The 22750-nt window shown below is 41.2% G+C and overlaps 1 protein-coding gene across 5 annotated transcripts in view; it reads right to left on the bottom strand.

The window, feature by feature from the left end:
* Positions 1-4903: 4903 nt before the first annotated feature.
* Positions 4904-22750, bottom strand: part of LOC138265246 (mucin-4-like) — a 422755-nt gene continuing 404908 nt past the window's right edge. For all 5 annotated transcript variants that reach the window (XM_069212831.1, XM_069212835.1, XM_069212833.1 and 2 more), the window contains 3 exons: positions 20591-20640; positions 12213-12322; positions 4904-6268 (listed from right to left, as the gene is read on the bottom strand). In XM_069212831.1, the coding sequence (XP_069068932.1) occupies positions 6200-6268; positions 12213-12322; positions 20591-20640 (229 nt within the window). In that variant the 3' untranslated portion in view covers positions 4904-6199. The remainder of the gene's footprint in view (positions 6269-12212; positions 12323-20590; positions 20641-22750) is intronic.

Here is a 22750-nt window from a genome sequence, read left to right as displayed (position 1 = left end):
ATTACAATCAGACAGTGTTGGGGCGTTCAAATTTACTTCATAAAGAACTGATAAGAGGTCTACTAAATACAAATTAAACAGGAATCAGGCAAGGAGACATCCCGTTTCCAGGCCACTACTCGTGTATTTTCCTTGAAACAGTTGTACCAGAGTCCTGTCATATCTGTGTCCAAGTGTTGGTGTGTAATACTTGGATAGCTTTGGGGAGCATTGTAGAGATACCCCGAAGTTTGCACCAGTGAGAGTTGTGCTGTACTGTGTCAAAGGCAGAGTGAAAGTCTACGACACAGAGGTGGAGGTTCTGAGAGTGGCATCTTGTTTTATCAATTAATAACATGAGAGTTAAGATGTTTGTAACTGTTCCTGTGTTTTTAATAAACCCTGTTTGATTCACAAAAACTAGTGAATTTTCCGTTGCCCATTTGGTCAGGTTTGCCAGCAAACTTTTGGCAACTTATGTTGCATCCCCATTTAATAGAGCGATCAGCCTGTAGTTTGATGGTAGTGTCTTTTTCCAGCATTTTGGATCAGGGCTATGATAGACCCCGCCAGCTGTCGGTACTGCCTGATGGGGAAGGATGTGGTTATTAAGGTGACACAGTTGTTCAGCCCAGTGTTGGGAATTTCCTTTAAAGATTGCCTGAGGAGGGCCATTGAGGCCAGGGGCTCAGTTTGCGTCGCCCTGAAGAAATTACTTTTTTTCCATTGTCTAGAGAGATGACTTTATGTGAATGAGATCTTGATCGTTGTTGTGGAAGCTCAATCGTTTTTAGAATGGTCAATGGAGCATAACATCTGGCTAACAATGGAGTATGTGTCTGGCACCAATAAGCAATAGGCAGACACTTTGAGCAGGATGTCAAAGAGCTCGCACAAAAAAGGAGATAAACCAATAAATTGGGACTGAAATCTCCAGTCTTTGGGGCAAACCAAAGTTAGATCTGTTGGTGACCACCCAGAATCAGAAATTACAATTTTACTCCGGTTGTCCTCAACAACCAGGGTCTTGTGGGAATGTGTTTTGAATAGTATGGTCAGGAATCTTTGTGTGCTCTTTCCTCCAGTATCCGTAGTTTCAAAAGTACATAACAATATAATGAGGAAACTATGCAATGTAACATTAGTAGCTTCCACGTGACCCAAACAATGTTGGTTCACCAATCTACTTTTATTGGAGCAGTGTCATATTCAACAAAAAACAAGTCATGATTTGTTGACCCTACTTAAGGGCCAAATACATCATCCAGACCTGAAATTGTTAAACTTATCTGTTTGAACCCTGAGCACAATGAGTTCACAGACATCAATCAATCAATCATAGCAGTTGTATAGCGCACTACTCACCTGTGAGGCTCTCAAGGTGCTGAGATAAGCAAAAAACATCTTTGCTAAAGCCAGAGTGGAAACAACAAACAGAACTTACAAGTATAAATGGAACTAATTCAATGTATTGTGTCTGGATAATAATATTCATCATATATCATCTCCACCTGGGCGGTTTTGCCCAATCTATTATATCTGGAATGAGCAGGTCTATGTCATCTATCAGTTAAAGAGCATTTAGTAGCTCTATCATATTTTAAGAAAATCTCCAATATAACATCCTTATAGTCAATTTTTAAGAGTGCTCTTAAGAGGACTGTGTGGAGTTTAACACCTGTTGGAGCATCCTCCAACTCCGTGGCAATTAAATATAGCTCTTTGACAACTGCAATAATGATCATGCTTATATTGTTTAACTGCTTACTAATATGATAAACAAATGTGAATCTATGAAAGATCCAATGCTGAAGAAGAAAAAAAGTTACTGACCTTTAGCCTTAGTTCTCTGGTATTGGTTTCTTTTAAAGATTCACATGAAACTCACATATGTGATAACATTAATATCTTCACACTCGTACTAGAAAATCTGAGGTGAGACATGGCAGCCTCTAAGGGGAGTGGATATCACAGTGCTGCATTCTGTTGCAACATACAATTAGGTATTTTGAGCAAACAAAACTATGGAAACCGAGAAATGGTTAAAACTGAAAAAGACTGATATTGTTAAAAATTATATTCAATGTATGTTATGAAGAATAAATATTTTGAAGCTTAACTGTCTTCGACTTAAAGGAGATACTGCAAAGTCAACCCAGATATCACCTCAAATAACAAAGTGAACCAACCTCAAGTACAAACCAGAGTAAACAGAAACATACCAATGATTACAACAATCACTACATGGACCTATTCATGACATACAATCAACAGTAGCAGTATTTCAACTGTAACACCTGCTTTAGCAGGCATACCTGAATTAGGCAATGCTTAAATGATAGTCCACGGAGGTCTGTAAGAAGACCCAAGTCATGGAAAAGTTTCTAACCTGTTCTCTCCCAGGGGAATTCTCACTTTAATCACAAACACAGCATAGTCCCTCCAACATGTGGTTCCTGTAACACTGCAATTTGCATATGCACACACACACACACACAGACACATTTAGTTTACGTACTGGTGGTCACCAGTGGTAGTTATATTAAGCGTTTTTTGACTTGGCTATATCTTTAGCACTGTTTAACGAATCCTCATGATTTTTTTTAAAAAAGTTGTCAACTTGGGTCTTGTGCATGGAAAGCTTTTGGGGTGATCTGTCAAGTGGGGGCTGAGAAAAAGAGGGGTGTCAAAAAAATGTTTTCCATGTTAATACCCATAAAGATTTTAGATACAACCACAGCCCAAGCCACTGGATGGAATTACACCAAATGTGGCAGAAAGGTAGCTCTTGGTTTGTAAAACACCCTTTTTGTTTTGTGGTGTAAATCCATTCAGTACCTTTTGAAATGTTAAAGGGGAACAAAATATAGATATCCAGGGCCAAGGGTCCCTGAGATCTCCTGCTGAGATCTGATTGGCTGCCGGTATGGATTGGCAGTCATTTTGGGACTCAGATTCAGCAGACTCAAAAAAAAAAAAAAAAAAAGCCCTAAAAAAAAAAAAAAGCCCCCCCCCAAAAAAAAAGAAAGAAGAAAAGGGGGCATGGTTCGAATACCCTAATCCCCTTGCTTGTCTTGGTGTTGACCGGGGACCCTGCTAGGGCAAAAAAGCATTTAAACATTTTTTGGGGGAGCGAACGCTGTGGTTGATCCGCAGATTTTGCCAATTTTTTTTTTTTTTAAAGTCTCCCACGCTTGTTATTATTTTTGCCCTTCGGTGGGCAATGGCCTAGGGCAGTGGTTCCCAAACTTTTTTGACCTGTGGCTCCTTTGACCTATTGGCAGTTGGCTGCGGCTCCCCACTGTGTTATTTATTTCTGGTGGGGGGGGCTTGCAAGCCCGCCCTCTGGAGTTCTTCCATTTTATTCCCTCAAAATTACATGGTATGAACTATGAAGATATTATAATCATAGATGTAGCAAAATAAAAAAAAAATAGAACAATTGTTTAATAAAAAACAAAAAAAACTTTCATTGGTTAAGACAGAAACAATGCTCTTCAGCACTGTGGTCTACATATGGATTTTCTTCACAACTGTGTTTTGTACCTTAAAAATTGCCTCCAGCACAGGGAGCTCTCCTTCAGGTCATTCTAGTTGTCTAGTTGCATGTGCCGTTTTTATGCGTAGTTTGTGAATGTGTGCCTATACATGTGTGTGTTTATATATATATATATATATATTTATATACACATATACACACACACACATTTCCAAGACTACACATATAAAATTATCTATGACTTGACCTCCCACCCTGCACCCCTTAACCCACCCCCACCCACCTCTCTCTGCTCCCCACTTGTCTCTCTGCTGGGGACTGTGTTGCCTGACAGTAACAGATAAATTTAACTATTTCATACTTTATAGGCGTCTGTTAAAGAAGAGAATACCTTTAACTTATGCTTCCCTCGATAATCTGAACTTTGTCCCAAAAACTGGGACATTTGTTTAAAATAAAGAGAAGCGTTGGGACACCGGGACAGTCCTCTAAAAAACGGGACTGTCTGGGGAAATCTGGGACGTCTGGTCACCCTATAGCACACACTTAGAGTGCATTCCATGATTTACAGCATGCACTTGGAGCACCGCCTGGGACTCACAGCATGCACTTGGAGCGCATTCCAAGTTTCATAACTCGCACTTGGAGCGCATTCCAGGATTTACAGCACATGCTTGAGGTGCATTCCAGGATTCATAACTCGTGCTTAGAGCGCATTCCAGTATTCATAGCACATGCTTGGAGCTTCTTCCAGGATTTACAGTATGCGCTTGCTACGCATTCCAGGATTTACAGCATATGCTTGGAGCGCCTTCCAGGATTTACAGCACGCGCTTGAAGCGCATTCCATGATTCATAGCACGCGCTTGGAGCGCATTCCATGATTCATAGCACACACTTGGAGCACCTTCCAGGATTTACAGCATATGCTTGGAGCACCTTCCAGGATTTACAGCACGCACTTGGAGCGCATTCCATGATTCATAGCACACACTTGGAGCACCTTCCAGGATTTAAGCATATGCTTGGAGCACCTTCCAGGATTTACAGCAGGCGCTTAGAGCACGTAAAAGGGTGATCCTTGTTACATCGTATAGATCATTCGACTTTGGCATATGCTCACATGCTAATGGAGCGTGTACTTTTGTTTTTTTTCCTCCTGGCAGGATGCGCCAGTACCTTCCTATAGTGTGTTGCATGCTCATTCCACAAAGCACACGAGATGGCTACAAACTTCTATGGTTTCTGAACCAGTTCCTCTATATTTCAAGGTGGAAGCACGTGTTTTTGCAAGGGAAAACACTTACCACACTTCCAGGACCTTCTCCCCCATGTCCCAGCCTTCGCATCTTGAACAATTTTGGTTTTGGTGTACTCTATATGAAATGATGTTAAATTTCAAGCAACTCAAACAAGGGATAATGTTCATAATCAAAAAAAGCTTTTATTGCATTTTACACTAAAGGGAAATGCAGGCAGCAATATGTATTGAGTAAGCTAATCAATTTTAGATAACTATTTATCATAGAAGTGTGATATATTACTACATATAGGTTACACATGATGACACTTTAAATCAAAACATATCATACATGAACATTCTTCAATTGTACATAGATAAAAAAATAAGATGATTCTAAATAATTACGTACAGACTGATATAAAAATATATATTCTTTCTCATTTACTATATTGTGCAAGATTTAGGCACATTCATGGCTATCCCAATATAAGTAACACTGCAATACCCCCAGGGCACAGTAAGGAATGCCTTCCCCACACCTGTGTCACCTTTTCCCTGTAGCAATGAGTGAGTTTGGCACAATGACATAGGCACTAGCCTGGCAGCACAACGGGCATTTAATAATGTGATTTGACATCAGCGAAAAGTCCCCAAATGAATTGGGCGGTACAGTTGAGAGCCATGGGATTGACTCTGGCACCGTAAAGCGCCACCATCAACATGGAAATTGAACAGAACTTTTATGGCGCTACCGAGCCCTTTTATGGCGCTACCGAGCCCTCCAGTCGATGATGTCATTGAATCCTGTGCAGTATTATATCTAATCCATACAGAGAAAATGTCACCTTAATAAAGGAGCAGCTGGCACACTGTCTTTAGTGCCAAAAGCCACTCTCAGGATTCTTCTGCAGGAGGTGGGTCTGGAGTATTCCATTTTTAGTCCTGCATCAGCTCAATACTCTGGATTTCCACTTCGCAAATCCTTCATTATCAAGAGTTGCATGCCACATTGTTCAGACAGTATTTTACCTGAGTGCAAAACCTCCCGTTGGGTGGACTCTGGTCTGGGCACAACCCATGCCCAAAATCTCAGCCATGACCATTGCTACACATTTGTTAAAAATTCATAATTTAAGCAATACGATCTTTGGTATAATGTAACAAAGAAAAGAAATATAGGCATTAAGAATAATCTAAAAATATTGGAACATGGTGATTTTAAGTACAATATGCTGTTTGTATGATGGGTAATTAGTTGAAAGTTTGTTTCACTGTGACTTCTTCGCCATTGACACTGATCTGTCCAATGCAGATGGCATGCTTGCTGATACTTTTTAAAAGATTGGTCTGGTGGCTAGTTTGTATGTGAGGTTATATCAGCTCGTAGAGAGATTTTCCTTGAATTTTGCAGAACGTGTTTGCTTCTCAGCTTTCAGGACCAGCTAAAAGATCATAGAAGATGCGTCTGGCAGGCTCTTTCACTTGCCTGAGTTCCCCGAGTCAGTAGATAAGCTTTCAGACAGCAGCTGTGGCCTGGCTATTTTTGTCTGTGAAAAAATAAAAAACATAACAAACAGTATTAGAGACAGGCTGATCTTCATAGTGAAGACTAAAATCATACAACACTTTATCCATTATCCAGCAAGGTGACTGAATTCATTTCTCGATGTTCACATCTGCTGTGACCTGAAGGTGCCAAGATTTAATCTTAGCAGTACTAACATTTCCTTTCTTCTATCCAAACCTGTTAAACAGAGTACACTGGATAGTAGCAGGTTTTTATTATTATTTAAAATGTAAATATATGTACTGAGATAGGCACGATCAGCAACAGGAGCCTTTGCCTCCAGTCCAGCAGCTCAGTTTATTTTGTCATATAATAGAAATAGGATTGAAAGGTATCACAAGAGTGCATCACAAACAGGAACTGGCAAAGTCAAGATGTCGCCCACCAGCCTTTCTGCAACTCTGGTTTTGTCAAGGCTTTTGCAAAACTTTGTTTGAAAAGCTACCAGGCACTTGTCAATCTGAAAAATATTGCTTAAAGGCCCCAAAAAAAATTTGTATTAAAAAAAAAAAAAAAAAAATAGTATCCTGGTACTCCCTGGCACTGAAGTGGACTACTTATAAGTAACTAAGTCAGGTGCATCATTTTAGTAAAGTCAAACAGTTTTGGCTAGCACAGACCTAAAAAAGCCAGTTGTTGTGTTACTGGCTGCCAGCCTCTAAAAAAAAGAGGAACGAAAGAGGGAAAGGATGCAGAAAATAAGTAAAGAATGAAAAATAAATGAAGGAAAGGAAGCAGAGAAGGAAAGAAAGAAGGAAGGAAAGAAATGCAAGAAAGAAAGAAGGCAATAAATAAGGAAGACAAGAAAAATGGAAAGAAAGAAGCAAAAAAAAATCAAGAAAGAGAGAGAAGGAAAGAATGAAAGTAAGAAAGAAGGAAAGAAAGAAGAGAAGTAAGAAAGGAAAGGAAAAAACTATAAAGAAGGAAAGAAAAGACAGAAAAAATAACAAAAGTTAGAAATACAGATAGAAAGAAGGAAAGAAAGAAAGAATAGCAAGACAGCAAGCAAAAAAGAAGGAAAGAAGGAATGAAAGTAAGCAAGAAAGAAAGAATAAAATAAAAGCAGTGAATTAAAAATAGAAAGATACAAAGGAAGAAAAGAGAAGGAAGGCAGAAAAGAAGGAAGATAAGAGAAAGAAGAAAAGAAGAAATGAAAGCGAGAAAGAAGGAATTAAATCAAAAAAGATGAAATGAAAGCACGAAAGACAGAAAGACTGAAAGAAAGAAAGAAGAAAGGAAAAAATAAATGAAAGCAGGAAAGAAGGCAATAAAGAAGGCCAGAGAAAGAAAGCATGAAAAGTGCAAAGACAAAAGAAAAACAAAGAAGGAAAAAGTAATGAAAGAAATAGAAAAGAAATAGGGAATGAAAGAATGAATGAAAAAGGAAAGCAAGAAAAATTGAAAAAATAAATAAAAGAAAGGAAGAAAAAAGAAAAGAAGGAATAAAAGAAAAAAGGGATGGAATGAAGGAAAAATGAAAGAAAGAAAGAAGCAAAGAAAGAAGAAAAGAAGTTACTTACATGCAACTGTAGTTCTCCAGTATTGGAATCTTTCATAGATTCACATGCTTGAATCATTCCCCGTCGTCGAGATGGGAGTACCCGGTACCATATAATAGCAATGCAAAGTTAAATATATATAACATGAAGGCCCTAGGTCCTTCAATTTTGCAACCTATCATAGTCTATTTAAAAAAAGAGACCAAACCTATTTGTCAGCCAGTCCCTCTGCCCTAACCCTCTAGAACACTCCTGAGAGAAGCCCAAGTCGCTCAGATTTACCATAGCACAAATGTAGGAGAACCATAAATAGAAGGGAAAAGGTGAGCTTCTCAGGGAAAGATGGAGGGTTGCATGTGAATCTATGAAATATTCCAATACTGGGGAACTGCAGTTTCAGGTAATTTATTTTCTTAATCCAGTAGTGGAACTTTCATAGATTCACATGCTTGAATCAGAGTAGAAAGCAGCAATAACAGCACATTGCAATATAATAAGATAAGAATACAAACCTTTCTAAATATCACAGCAGAAAAATGCATACTCAAACATAGTATTATTTATGACCTAACTCTGTACTCAAGTCATAGGATGTGGTTAAACATATGAAAAACAGTTCCATATGAAGTTACTAAAAAAAAGAAACACATTATAACTTATGCAATGTGCAGCACCAGAAAAAAAGGATGGTGGGAAGAAGGCGGTAGCTCACCTTTTACCGGAAAAGATGCATTGGAACTGCTTTACCTACAGGAGTGTCCCTTTTAGGGGATGAGTCCAGCCAGTAGAGTTGCGTAAAGGTGTGGGTATTCTTCCAGGGAGCTGCTCTGCAAATGTCTTGGAGTGGCACACCAACAAACAGTGCAGTTGAAGTTTGTATAGATCTTGTGGAATGAGCATGCACCAACGTCTGTAATGGCGTTCCTGCTGCCTGGTGACAAAAGTGAATCGTAGCAGCTATCCATGCTCAGTTTGGAAAGGAGTTGCTATTTCCATGGTACACTGTAAGCCACAAATAGCTGATTAGACTTATGGGAAGTCTTGGTCCTGTCTATGTAGAATTGTACGCACCTCTTGATGTCCAAAAATTAAGAGCCTTTTCAGCCAGAGTTCAATGGTTTGGAAACAAGGTCTTTCAGATCAAAGGCTCATTGAGATGAAAGTCTGAAGGCACTTTAGGTATAAACTTTGGATTTTTTAGAAGGATAACCCTTTCTTCTCTAAATTGTAGGATGGGTTCCTGAATAGTGAGAGCTTGGATTTCACTGATACACCTGGCCGAAGTCAGGGCCACAAGGAGAGCAACCTTCCAAGATAAGTACTTAAAATCTGCTTTGTGAATAGGCTCAAATAGGTATTTCGTGAGCTGTGATAGCACCGTGTTTAGATGCCAAGATGGAGGAGTTCTGACTGGAGGGAAAACTCCAAAAAAGCCTTTGAGGAACTGTTTGATTAGTCTGGAAGACCATAATGAGGGGGATCTGGGTGACTGTCTGAACCGAGATATGGCAGCCAAGTGAACTCTGATGGAGGCATGAGCCAATCCTTAGCATGCCAAATGTAACAGGTATGGCAATATCTGTTCCAGTGATGAGGACAGGGGATGTGTCCACACCTGTTGACACCATAAGAAAAATTGTTTCCATTTGTGAGAATAAGATTTGCTTGTACTGTGAGATGTTTAGATGGGCAAATTAATTGTGATACAGAGCCAGCCTGATAAATGGAGAGGCTGGGGATCTGGGTGCAGAACCTGATCTTTGCTCATTGTCAGTAATAAGGTTACACTCTCAGTGGGATGTGAGGTTTCTCTGAGAAGGAGAAGCTCTGTAAACCAGTGTTGGCGAGGCTACCTTGGGGCTACTAGTAGTATTCTGCAAGACTCATTTTTCATTTTCGTGAGTACTTTTGGAATCCGGGGAATGGGCGGGAAGGTGTAAGCAAAGATTCCGGACCATGCCATTAAAAACACATTCCCCCACCATCCTGGGTGGTGATGCCAGCTTGCAAAGAATCTGCATTCAATGTTCTGGGGCTTTGCAAAGAGGTCTAGATTTGGTTTGTCCCACTGTGAGAAGATCTTGTTGATTGTTCCCTGATTTAATTCCCACTCAGGCCAAGAGGACCTTAGCCTGCTGAGAGTGTACGCCATCTTGTTTTGTTTCCCTGGCACATGTTCCACTCTTAGATGCACTCCATTTCAGATGGACCAATTCCAGATGTCTTGAGACTCTCAAGAGAGGGAAAGTAATCTCGTACCTCCTTGTTTGTTTATGTAGTGCATCGTCATCGCATTGTCTGTTCGTATGAGACCCGTTGAGTTTTTTTATCCTGGGAACGAAAGCCTGCAGAGCTAGATGTACTGCCTTGAGCTCTAGCAGCTTGATGTGCTAACCCTTCTGCAATTTGCCACTGACCTCTAAGTCTTGAAGGTATGCTCATACACTGCTCATATACTGGTTTGGGTGATGGAGATGATGGTGTAGGGATGAGGTCGACAAAGAAATAGCCATCGAAGATGGATTCGTCCTCAGTGTCGTTGACGGTCTAGTCCTGGATGCCATTGATGTGGACATCGTCGATGAGAAGGAAGAGGTGGTGGACAACGTTGTAGCCACAGCTGAGGAAGGTTTCTTAAAAGAATGACTGACCTTTGATGGAGGCGAATGACTTGGAATCCTTTTTTTTTTTTTTTTTTAAGAAGAGGATGAGTTGCCTTACTGAGGAGACGCTAAAGGACTGCGGCCCTTGTAAGACCAATGAGTGGTCTATTTTGAGGCCTTTTTGGGATGCACAGAGGAGGATCTTGAATGGGGTGATATTTCCCTTTTATGAGATCTTTCAAGAGGACCAAGAGGAATCCTCACTATCCATGTCAGAAACTGGCTCTTTCCTCATCTTGACTTTTTGGAGACAGATTAGCAGCCTTCACTCTCTATCCTGCAATATTTTTCTTGAAACGGTTCAACATACCTTACGGTCCTTGGCAGAATGAACAGGATAGAGGCAATAAATGCAGTCCTTGTGAGGGTCTTCTGAATGAAGCCTCCTTTTTCCACAGATACTGCATGCCCTGAAGAGGCTTTTCTTCTCTTTGTCTTACATGATGAAAGAAGGTCAGTACAAATAAAGCTCTATGTGTAGAACATTAAGGGAATCAAAATAATACTTCTCCAGCAGAAATATCAGCTGAACGTTTCCAAGAGGAAATAACTGAGCAGACTCCCCAGCATAACGTGCAGTAGAAAATCTGAGTGACTGATGCTTCTCTCACGAGTGTTCTAGATTGCAGAGCAGCCTGGTTGGCTGACAGACAGGTTTGGTCTCTTTTCTCAAAAAGACTATGATAGGTTACAAAATTGAAGGGCCTTCATGCTATATATATTTAACTTTGCATTGCTATTATACGGTACCGGGGACTCCCATCTCTACGACGGGGAATGATTCAAGCATGTGAATCTATAAAGGTTCCAATACTGGAGTAAAGAAGGAAAAAAATAAAGAAAGTAAAGAAGGAAGGAATTAAATAATGAAAGAAAAAGGGAAAGTGGGAAAGAGAAAAAAAATAGAAGAAAGGAAAGAAGACAATTTAAAAAATGGGTTACAAGTGCTACAAATTATACACATATACATGATAAATTCTGGTTTTCTTCTTGGGCAAAGTTTATTAAAGGACAATTGCAGAAACTGTGCCCAGAATAAACATGTTCTGAAGAATTGTCTGCTTATGAATTCACATGTGTAATATTGAAGCTTTTGACAATTTAATACAGAGCAGTTTCACATGGACGCAATCGCTTAAGCTGTGAAATACCAGCAGTAAGATAAATGACACTCCTAAAAGGAATTTATAACAGCACTGAGCAGAGAACAGGTACTCATAAAATTTGGAATGTGGTCTGTGCCATCACGTGGCTCCCTAGTATAAAGGGAGTTAGCTTGGGTACGGATGAGCTCCTTGTGAAAGAGCAAAATGCAGTCACCCAAAATGATGTTATCCAGTGGCTGAAGTGGGCTGACCTCTTAACTCATGCTGTATGCTGTAGTGGAGGGTAGCAAAATGTTAATGGCACACAGAGACCAATGCATGAAGAAAGCTGGCTGAAAGCCCCTTTAAAGTATTGTGCATACATTTAAAATATATATATATATATCTTGGCTAACACTAGATCTACAAACAGCACATGCAACTGTTTTATGCACAGAATGTGAGTGTATGCCTCACTTCAGCACACAGAGTAGGCCTGCTGTCACCAAAGAGAAGAGCGGCCAATAAACATGAAGAGTCCAGGCATAGGTCTCACTTCTTTACATAAATCGTGGCTACTGGTATCACAGTCAAAAAACACTAACTCAAATAGCACTGTTGTTGGGACTTCAGCAAATTCACACAGTAAAATACCATCCAAATCCTTTCAGATGTACCTTAATAGATGTGTCAACATTTTCAAGGTGGGGTTTCCAGTTAACCAGTGTAGGGGCGTCTTTAGCATTAGATGCACTTGGTACCCCTGTCTCTTGCAACTTTCTGAAGCCTAAAATAAAAAATAAAACAATGAGCTTGGTCCAGCTGTGTTTGTTTACTGCACCCTCCAGCCAAAATAATTAATGTATTCATTCATCCATCCTTAGGGCCTTTTGATTTATACTGTAACCATGCCAGAATAGTTTTGTTTGTATTTTTTTTTTAAATCACAGATCTTGGACTTGAAGCACAATAAAAAAGTTACTTACCTTCCGTAATGCTCTTTTATGGTGGATATTCTACCTAAGCAGAAAATTCCTCACCTTGTGAATACTCCCAGGTTCCATAATAGATCTGGAAATTTTTCTTTGAATTTTCCTTGTTCGTCAGTAGTCGGTGTCCAGTTGCTCTACGTTGGAGCTGTCCTGCCCTGGAGATGATGTCAGGGCACCATCATAGTCGCCACCTCTGTGCACTGACTTACCATTTTTAAAATATCTGTTCCAGTCATTGGACCAAGACTGGTACACTGCGAGCCAGCACACTGATAGTAGACTTTGCTCTGGTAGAATGAGTGCCCAGGCCATCCGGAGGATCTTTTTTGGTCAATCCATAGCAGATTTCGCTACACAATATGACTGAGAAAAGATGTAGCTATGGTTCCCTTCTGCAGAACCTTTCCCTTCTTCAGCCCAGATAACCTCACAAAAGGCTGATTTCCACCCAATGGTCCTTGGTACAAGTAACATAAAAACTTTAGAGTTCTCTTTGGTTTTAGGTGATAAAGTCTCTCTTCCTCTTCAGATTGATCAGGCAGGGTGGAGAAATCTAACAGTGTGATTGACTGCTCTAAAAGGAAAAGCATGAACATTTTGGGGAGGAATGCGCAGTGACCATTGAAATCTGAACGTGGTCAGTGAGGTTTCCTTGATATTAGGCCGGCTGAGACTTCACATCGTACTGCAGAGCCTGCGTATGCCACTTAGCATTCTCGACTGAAAGGATGGAGGAGGTTATCAGTCCCAGCAGCCTCAGAGTCAACGTCACTGAAAACCAGGACCAAAGCAGAAAGATGGGGATTATAGACAGAGCGACCTGAACACTCTTTCCCATTGGAAAAGCACAAAATTGACATACGTCCAGAATTGCTAAGATGAAAGGTAGCGACTGAGAAGGGGACTGGTGTGATTTTGGCACACTGATAAGTGAATCCCAAAGATGGCAGGAGGTTTGCTGTAGTCTAGAGGTGGTGCCTGCCTTCACAGCATACCATCCTGGTAGAGGAAGGTTGGCACCCCTGACCTCCCAAGGTGTGCTGCCGCCACCGTCATCAATTTTGTGAGTACCCGAGAGGCACTGGTGAGACCAATTCGGATTACAGCGAACTGAAAATGCTCCTGTCCCACCAGGCACTGCAGGTAGAGCACAACGGATGTCAGCACTTGGAAGTGGCCTACATAGGCTGTGGACCTCATTTCCAGAGCAGAACAGCATCAATGCCGGAGCTGCATGGTACCACTAGGCCTGGGCGGAGTTCGCAGAGTTCTGCTGCATGGAACTCCTCAAAGTGCCAAAAAAATCCACACCGCTCCGCGGAGCTCCGCAAGTGGCAGAGTTTGGGTAAGTCGCGCTGTTTGCACTGATTTTCAGCACTAGAGTTTCTCCTGCACTGCAACATCAGTTCAAAAGGCATCACACGGAGTGCCAGAGAGCGCCAACTTCTTTCTTCCACTCAAGTAGATTTTCTACTCGATTGGCAGCTTCCTCAACCCGAGCGGCAGCTTTCTGATCGCATGAGGTCACGGCCTACTGCAACTGATTTCTTGCGCTCACCAACTTAACGTTGGCGGGCGAGAGAAAAAGCTCTGCTCTGCATCATTTTGTGGAGTTTTTCAGAACTCTGCACCCTTCAGGGAGCGCGGATTGAGAAAAACTCTACGAACTCAGCCAGCAGAGCAGAATTCTTTGTCCACCCCTAGGCATCACCTTCTGACACTCACAAGCACTGTCAATCTGATGTCGGTGGAATATTCAAAAGGAAAGGAATCTGTGGTTAGAAGCTTTTAAAACAAAAGGTTGGATATTTCAGGAGAAACACCATACAACAAATTAATTTAGTCAAAGGATGCCTACTGCCGGGATGACATTCACTACTACAAAGGGAGATCAAAAACTTTTAACTGTTGCCGTTCAGTTTCCAGGCATGGAGTCGTAGGTTGTGCAGGCTCTGATGAGGATCCCTGCCATGTTGCTGCAACAGTAGGACTTCTGGAACAGGCAGCTGGATCAGAGGACAAATGCTCATGGCCATAAGTTCTGGTTTAGTCTGGGGCCACTAGAATGATCTGGGCTTGGTTGTACCTGATCTTTTTCAGGACTCTGGGCATGAAAGGCAGAAGCAGTAAAGCATATAAGAATCCTGAACTTCAATCCAAACGAAAGGTGCCTCTGAGCAAAAGCAGCCTTGGAAACTACTAAGTACAAAAGCTGGGACACTGCACATTCCCTGGGGTTCCCCCTATCCCTTGAAGATGTCCTATGCCACCTCAGACTGCAGTCACTATTAGTACACTATTAGTCACATCTTGTGCCGCTGACGATGCCACGCAGAACCGAACGGAGCCACCTGACAGTGCATGCAGGGGTTTTGCTCAAGCAAAAGTTTCTGGATCCAATCTGACGCCTGGGGAAATTCAAAGATAAGGAATCTGCAGCTAAATATAGTCTCTACAAGATAAGGTGTTACAGAAGGTAGGTAACTTGTTTCTCCAGTCCATCAAGAGCAAATGGAAGCAGGTACTCATAGATAACTCCACTACCATGTGGTAAAGCACCACTGCCGTATGGTAAAACAAAATACAAACAGGGTAGGCAGGTGCCCTGGGTCTTGTGCCAAGAGGCTCTTCACCTTTGGAACAGGCTGAACTGTCTAGGCAACTCAGCTGGGATTACCTAGCAGATCACAAATAGTGACTGCATCCCTCACCACCGCAAGCTCTAGATGGGGAGGGGAAAATGGCCTACTGCACATCAGGTTAATTTCTTTCATCCCCCATTGGAGATTATGGGGTGTCTCATCTTAAATTTGGATACTGTGTCAGAGCCAATCCCAGCACTATACCCAATTGTACTGCCATTTGTTAAATTTTGTTTTGACCAATGACTTTGTGTTTCACCACTGCGCATATTAGTTGCTCAATGTTCACCAGTAGCACATGGTATGTTTTGTTCAGTTTAGCCGCCTATGGGCTTTGACATTGCATTAGTCATTACATTCTGTATTCTGCCTATTGGCTTTGACATGGCATTAGCCATTACTTTCTGTATTCAGTTGAGCCGCCTATTGGCTTTGACATTGCATTCCTATTGGCTTTGACATTGCATTCCTATTGGCTTTGACATGCTGTATCCAGTCTAGCCGCCTATTGGCTTTGACATTGCATTCCTATTGGCTTTGACATGATGTATTCAGTTTAGCTGCCTATTGACTTTGACATGCTATTAGATATTCTGCCTATTGGCTTTGACATGATATCATATATTACATTTTGTATTCAGCTCCGCTGCCTATTGGCTTTGACATGATATCATATATTACATTTTGTATTCAGCTTAACTGCCTATTGGCTTTGACATGATATCATACATTGCATTTTATATTCAGCTCAGCTGCCTATGGGCTTTGACATGATATTATACATTGCATTTTGTATTCAGCTCAGCTGCCTATGGGCTTTGACATGATATAAGACATTGCATTTTGTATTCAGCTTAGATGCTTATTGGCTTTGACATGACACTAGACATTGCATTTGATATTTAGGTTAGCTGCCTATTGCCTTTAACGTGGAGTTAGATCTTGCAGTTGAGAATCCAAGCTGTATTTTTCCAAGCTGTGTTTTTGCACCAGAGAACCAAGATGTTTTTCTCACAGTAGACTAGACATGATAAGAGAGAGTACATGGGTGTTGTTCTCTCTGCTTGAGCTTGGGAACAGGAGTAGTCTTGGAGACCTGGCCAGTCTCCAAAAGGCTTGCTCAGTTTCCCAGGTCTGAGAGGAGGGGGCACACCTTTGTAACGAATGTAACAGGCTGCAGAGGGTCAGATTCGAATCTGCCGGACCTCGTGCTGGAGCTTGGCGCAGGCTGCCAGCAATCCTGTGTGGGTAGATGAATCTCTCTTTCTCGCGGCTGACCGGGGTCATCAGCTTGCAGACCTTAGAAAGATGAAGCTGTAGATAGTTCCCACACGGTGAAGTATTTGTTTTGCTTTGCATTCAATATCTTATAAATATAACCTGCTGTGTATATTGCAAACTGATATATTTTGTTTGATTAACGCGGACTTGAAAGCTACTAATTCGTCATTCATAAATATTGTGGTTGGGGAAGAATTAACAACAATAAAAGTCTTCTTTGACCTCACAAGTGCATTTCTGTTGTGTTATGTTAGTGCTTAAAAACGAGATAAGAGGAAAGCACTACACCAATGAAGGTGATCGTTGAGCTGCATCCCTCCTATGTGTCTACAGGCATAGGACACAAACAAGATGCACAAGGCCAGGAGGCAAAGTCAACTCAAAACTGTCATACAGGACTGAGTGCAAAACATCAGGGTAATATCCTGAAAGTCTTGGACTCACTGCAGGGACTAAAAGGCTTTGAAGTCATCATGTCAAGAGGGACCCCTGTAAAGGGATTTTTTTTTATTGACTGAGGGTGGAACTTCTTGACAGACAACCTTAGAGAGGTCATCCATGCGTCTGTCATCTGTTTGTGGTCTGTGATGGGCTGTAGCAGGCCTGCCTTCAATAGCTAGTCATCACGGTATGAGAATACATGTATTTTCAACCTGTGAAGGTGGGCTGAGATCAGTGCCATCACCTTTATTAATACCTGAGAGGGTTGAGTCGAGGCAAAAGTGGAAGACAGCAAACTGATAGTGTTCTAGCCCCACCATGAAGCAAAAGGAATACATCAGACTGCAGGACATGCATATTAAAATATACATTCTACAAACCCAAGGACACCATCTAATTCCACGCTCTAGACCAGAAAGCACATGGGCCTGGGATAGCATTTTTAATGTGTCCTTCAAGAGGAAGGTGTTAGCAACAAAAAAACGAGTATGGGCATAGGCTGCCCTATGTATTAGGTACGAAGAAGTAGGAGTAGAGGTACCTCATGGTCCTACTATGCCTCTGGGACTCTATCTTTATTGCCACTTTGGCCACCAGAGTCTGCACTTCCTTGGAGTGGTTGGCGGCATGATCATCTTAAGTCCAGGCAAAAATAGTAGGAAGATTAGCAAAGGTAACTAGAAAGGGGAGCTTGTAACCATCTTGAATAACCTTCAAGGCCCAAGGGTCTGTGGTGACTGCACACCAGCCGGACAGGCTAAAATGAAATATGTCCCCTATCATCCGGAGATGACCATTGGAGAAGGAGTCAGAGCGTCTTGGTGACAGTTGCAATAGGTGACGAAGAGGAGGAAGAATGCTCTTCTTGCTGATGACCAAGACCTCGGCCAACATCTCTTCCCCTAAAGCTGTGAAAGGGCTGCACTTGCTGATGTAAAAGTAGGAAAGATTGCCCCCGATGTTAGGAGAGGCTCCAAGAGTACCTTCAAAATTTTCATACTGACAGTGAAAGTAGCAGGACAGAGACAATACTTCTAATGAGTAAGTCATAGTGCAGCTCTCTCTAAAATACTCTAAGGCCCAGCCTGCTTTTATAAAGGACCTGAAGCCATGATATGACATATCCATCTGAGAGACCTACATGTCTCAAAAACCTGTGGTGTGCAATCAAGCATGGCACACAACAGTCACACTGGTGCCAACAGCCATGGAGGCCAAAAACAGCTCACAGAATATTGTTGGCAGCATCCTGTCCACCATGAAATATGTCAGCGAATGAGTTCTGAAACTCTTCGAGTAGAGCAGGCAAAATATCACTCATCATCTCCATGACACCATGTTTGTAATAGCTCAAAAAACAAACACCATTAAGAGATCTCAAGCAAGGCTTACTTAAGGGAAGACTGTATTTTACAGAGCCTTTATGCACTTTGATTTCCTTTCCAGTGGAGCATGTTACTCGCAGAACCTTGTACAACTAGACTTTGTGAAGTTGAATGTTGTATCAGGAAAGTGGATCTCTCAGGTCAGACCAATAGCACAACCAGTAAGTTGGCTAAATATTGGTGCTGAGCAAGCTGAGGCCATGTCACGATTAAAGCTTTTGTCAGAGCCCCATTAAAAGCCATCAATGGTTTGAAAGTTGAAGAACTCAGCTGTAAAGTTTCTCTGAACATATTTCAATTTATTTCCACAGTAGGCAGTTCTACACCTCTGCAGCTCTATGAACCACCGCCACAAAGGAAGTGCTGTCCATGGAAGGGGGGCGGGGACATAGCAGCGGGTCCTAGTCTGTCTCAGAAAAGATGCAAGAGCACTAGCACTTTGTAGGTCAAAATATAAACCAGCATCAGTGCAGTTTATGGAGAGCAAATAGTCCACCTTCTTATTATCATCTGTTATGGAGAACATACTGAGTGTCCTGTATAATATCAGAATCAGTACTTAATATCGCCTCCACCCATCTGCAATAATGGTGTTGAGCCAAAGGCCATCATAGGGGAGTCTTCCCAGACTACGGCCTGAGCTTTTCAGTCTTGTAGCATAATACCTGCCAATATTTAGCTAAACTATGGATCCTACACTGGTATCGAAGTTGGACCAAGAATAGATGCCTCTGAAACAGAGGACTGCAACAAACCAGCCAGAACCAACCTCGTCTGCAGCAAAGGTGTGGAGGCACTCAGTGGTACCAGCAAGAAGATGTGAACTTGGCAGATTCTTGGGATCAAAAGGAGTTCAGCAGATTCATCCCACAAAACTGAAGTTTTGTCGAAGTCATTAGCCTCTGTTGAGGTGATGATTGGCCGGGGGCCTTCAGCCTCAACTGTGGAATGTGATCAAAGTGATGATAGTGGCATAGGAACACTAACTGAATGACCTCTCACTGAAGCGGACATGGTGGAGTCACATTTAGATATTTTGTGCTTGTGCAGAGAGACTTCTTTCAACTTAATCTTGGACTGACCCAAGGATGGTGACCTGGACAGGCCCCGAGACTGAGATTTGGATTTGGGCAGGCCCAGGACTTTGAGGATTACCAACTTTGTTTCCTGTATCCAGTGAAGTACTGCTTTGCTTCTTGTACTCTGACTGCCTTTGGGTGCATCTGGGAGAACCTGTTGCAGGTCTTTGAGCCATGATGGAAGCCTAAGCACCAGAAGCAGACAATATGTGGCTCTATGAGCGACATCAGCTTTCTGTACACCAAAGAAATGTGCAGGGGCACTGTTCTGGATCCACCAAAGAACTGTGCAGGGGCACTGCTCCTGATCCACTTCAAAGGGCCCAAAAAAGAAACTGAAATTGGCATACAAGTGTGACACCTATATAAGGCTCTGTAGTGTATTAAATGTGGTCAGATGGGTACTCCATCACAGATGTGAAGGACATCCCTTCTGCCTTTTTACAAATAGAATAGATCCTGATGCATTTGTAATTTGGCAGACAGGATATCTCTCACCTGTGGGATGTAGTACTTGCCCACCAAGCACTACATCAGGACCACATCTCTGTCAAAAAGTGGTGGATATTTCTTCCGCAGTGTTACAAGTGCCTAGTCTATCAGGAACTTTTGGCACAGTGGATGGAAATCCGCCACATTTGTGATGAAGTTTCCCACCCGCCAAGCTCTAAACAAGGCAACAAGTGTACTTCTGGACTTAGAGAAAAGCCTTAGAACGTGCATATTTAAAATAACATTTTAATTAAACAAGGCTACTTTTTTCATACAATTATAACAGAGTGCTCTTATTTTTTTTTATTTTGTCAATTACATTTAGGTTTTTTCCAAATCAAACTCCAGGAGAGTGCACAAGTATTTTCTTTCCTTTGATAGACTAATGCATTGGATATTAAATTGTTTCTACCTTATGTGTGATTTTAAAAAGTACTGGTTCATAAACGTTTAATAAATTACAGTGAAACACTAACAAGTATAATCTGTCATAGGTATAAAACTTATATTCAGTACATACTTCAAGCCTTACCCTCCACCCCAAACATACATCTCTCTCTCTCTCGCTCTCTCTCATATCTGTGGTTAGCAAACTTATTTAGAAACATTGTATGGTTATTCATTGAAACCATTATGCTATTAAAAACATCGAAGCAAAGTAAAACAGAACAAAAACATGCAGCGTTTGTCTCTTTTTGCTAATTGAGTTACCCATTTCTGGAAGCATCTTGAACCTTACTCACCTAAAAGTATTTTATTGTAGTGTCTATTGTAGAAATCAGTCTGAACGAAACTACAGGGAAGAGAAATAAAGACTTAAATGAAACTGTGCAACAAAGACAGGCCGAGAGTGCAGAGAGTGCCACATATGGTTACAATTGGTCTAACAATTTTTTCAGGCCTTTTCTTAATTCCCTTCTTTGTAAATAGACTTTCCTGTTTCTTTTGATTTTTTGCCACATTCTTTCTTTGCCTCTCCTGGATGCTCAGCTTTATGTATTGTGCTCTCTTCCTTTTCCGCTCCCTGTTTCCAGCACTCTGTCTCTTTGGCTCATTCTTTTATCCTACTTTGTCACTCTCCTTCTAATTATTGTCTGCTGTCTTAACATCTTAATTTACCCGTCACCTCCCTGTGCCACTGTTACTATGTCCATCTCTCACCTTGTTTCCCTCTCCATTTACCTGAACTCTAATGCCATTGTCTGTACTGTTTTCAACCCTCATTTCTTTAACCTTTAACTTCTTTTTTTAGTTTGTACTGATTCATCTGACCACAGATTTCAGATCACCCTGAGATTCCTTTAAAAGAGTACATCTATAAAATATCACAGTAGCAAATGTACAATAAAAATACTAATAAAATAATTGTATTTTAAGTCAATCTGTAGTTTTAATGTAATTATACATTAATTTTTTACTATTTTTGGCCAAATACTGTCATTGTGTGTGCATGTCGTGGACCAGAAACGTGGATTGTAGTGTAAAACGTTTACCTAAATCTCAAAAACAAGCAGTTTGATAGGTAAAATTGTTGTTTTTTAACATTCTTTCAAATGTTGCTTGTGTTTAAGAACTTCAACTAGAGCACATAAGAAGCAACCAGCAAAGGTGGAAGACCAAATGAAATGCTGTGGTGTGAGGCGAAGATAGAGACATTGGCAAAACGGTGATAACAAAGAAAATGTCCTCATTGTAGAATCAATAGGGTAAAGTAGGACAAGAGGAAATTCAAGTAAATTGACATATACATATATATAATCTACCTATCCATCTACATAGATACCTGGTTTTCTTTTACTTTACTAATTACTAATTCATAAATTATTAATATCATTGTGTTCTTTACATTATTATTAAATGAATACCTCTGTAGTACTCTGTCTTTACAGATATAGCTTTACTCAAAACTGAAAATATAAATGCCGTGAAATTAAATGTGGATTAAATTTGAACAAATTTGTGCTTTGCAAAGTGGAAATTTTTGTAAACTTTGCAGACAGATATTTTTGCAGAACTGTTAAACAAAAGCTTTTTTTCACAACACAATTGTTCCACTTAAAAATGCATTTGTACAGAAATTGGGTATACAAATAAAACGTTTGCAGATTTATTTATTTTTTTACAATTGCAATCATTAGAAAAGTTGAATATCTGCTCATGTGGTGTACTGATTAGAGGTCATTCAAAATTGGGTTTGCTCGCCTTGTTCACAACCTCGCCACACCATTCTGGTTTGGACCCAGCCATATGCAAATCAGCCTTGACCCGGTTCCCCATGGGAACAGTCCAGCCCGAACTGCCAGGCCAGGTCCTCCCTGCACCGGAAAACAAGCATCCAGGGACCGGTTTTGGGGTACCTCCCCTCATCATCCAGGCGAACTTGAGACTGGTGGCGTAGCAAGCACAGGACCCACATCTGGGCATACCCTCGCCAGTTACGGAGAAAACGCAACACAAAAAGATGATGAACCGAATGGCTAAACCTCACCCCAGTCACAGATCTGCATTTAATCCATCAAGGCATGTAAAGCCTCATTCTCGTGGCTGGCATCAAAGGAATGCATTTTTAAAATAAGTTTCTCAGTTCTGAAAGTTTGCATTTTGTAGGAGTTTGGAGGCCAGTTGTGCTCTCTCAGGCACGTTTCTGCACTTGCATAGATCTTTCATTAGGGTTTCACTACATGAAAACATTTCAATTAGTGTTGTGTATTTATGTATTTTGCTTCATGCCCAGGTGGTGACAGGAGATCCCCTTGCTATCTGACTCAATGAACTGCTGAAACCTTTTCTTTCTATTAAGAACATTTTCTGAATTTCAATCAGGGTGAGTGCAGATTTTGTCTGCAGTCAATGGCTTTGTTGGTTAACCAAGTTTGGGTACAAAGGGCCAGACCAGGCTCCAC

The sequence above is a fragment of the Pleurodeles waltl genome, chromosome 11 (assembly GCF_031143425.1).
Source record: "Pleurodeles waltl isolate 20211129_DDA chromosome 11, aPleWal1.hap1.20221129, whole genome shotgun sequence".
In the NCBI taxonomy this organism is placed as follows: Eukaryota; Metazoa; Chordata; class Amphibia; order Caudata; family Salamandridae; genus Pleurodeles; species Pleurodeles waltl.
This window is presented reverse-complemented; position numbering and strand designations above follow the sequence as displayed.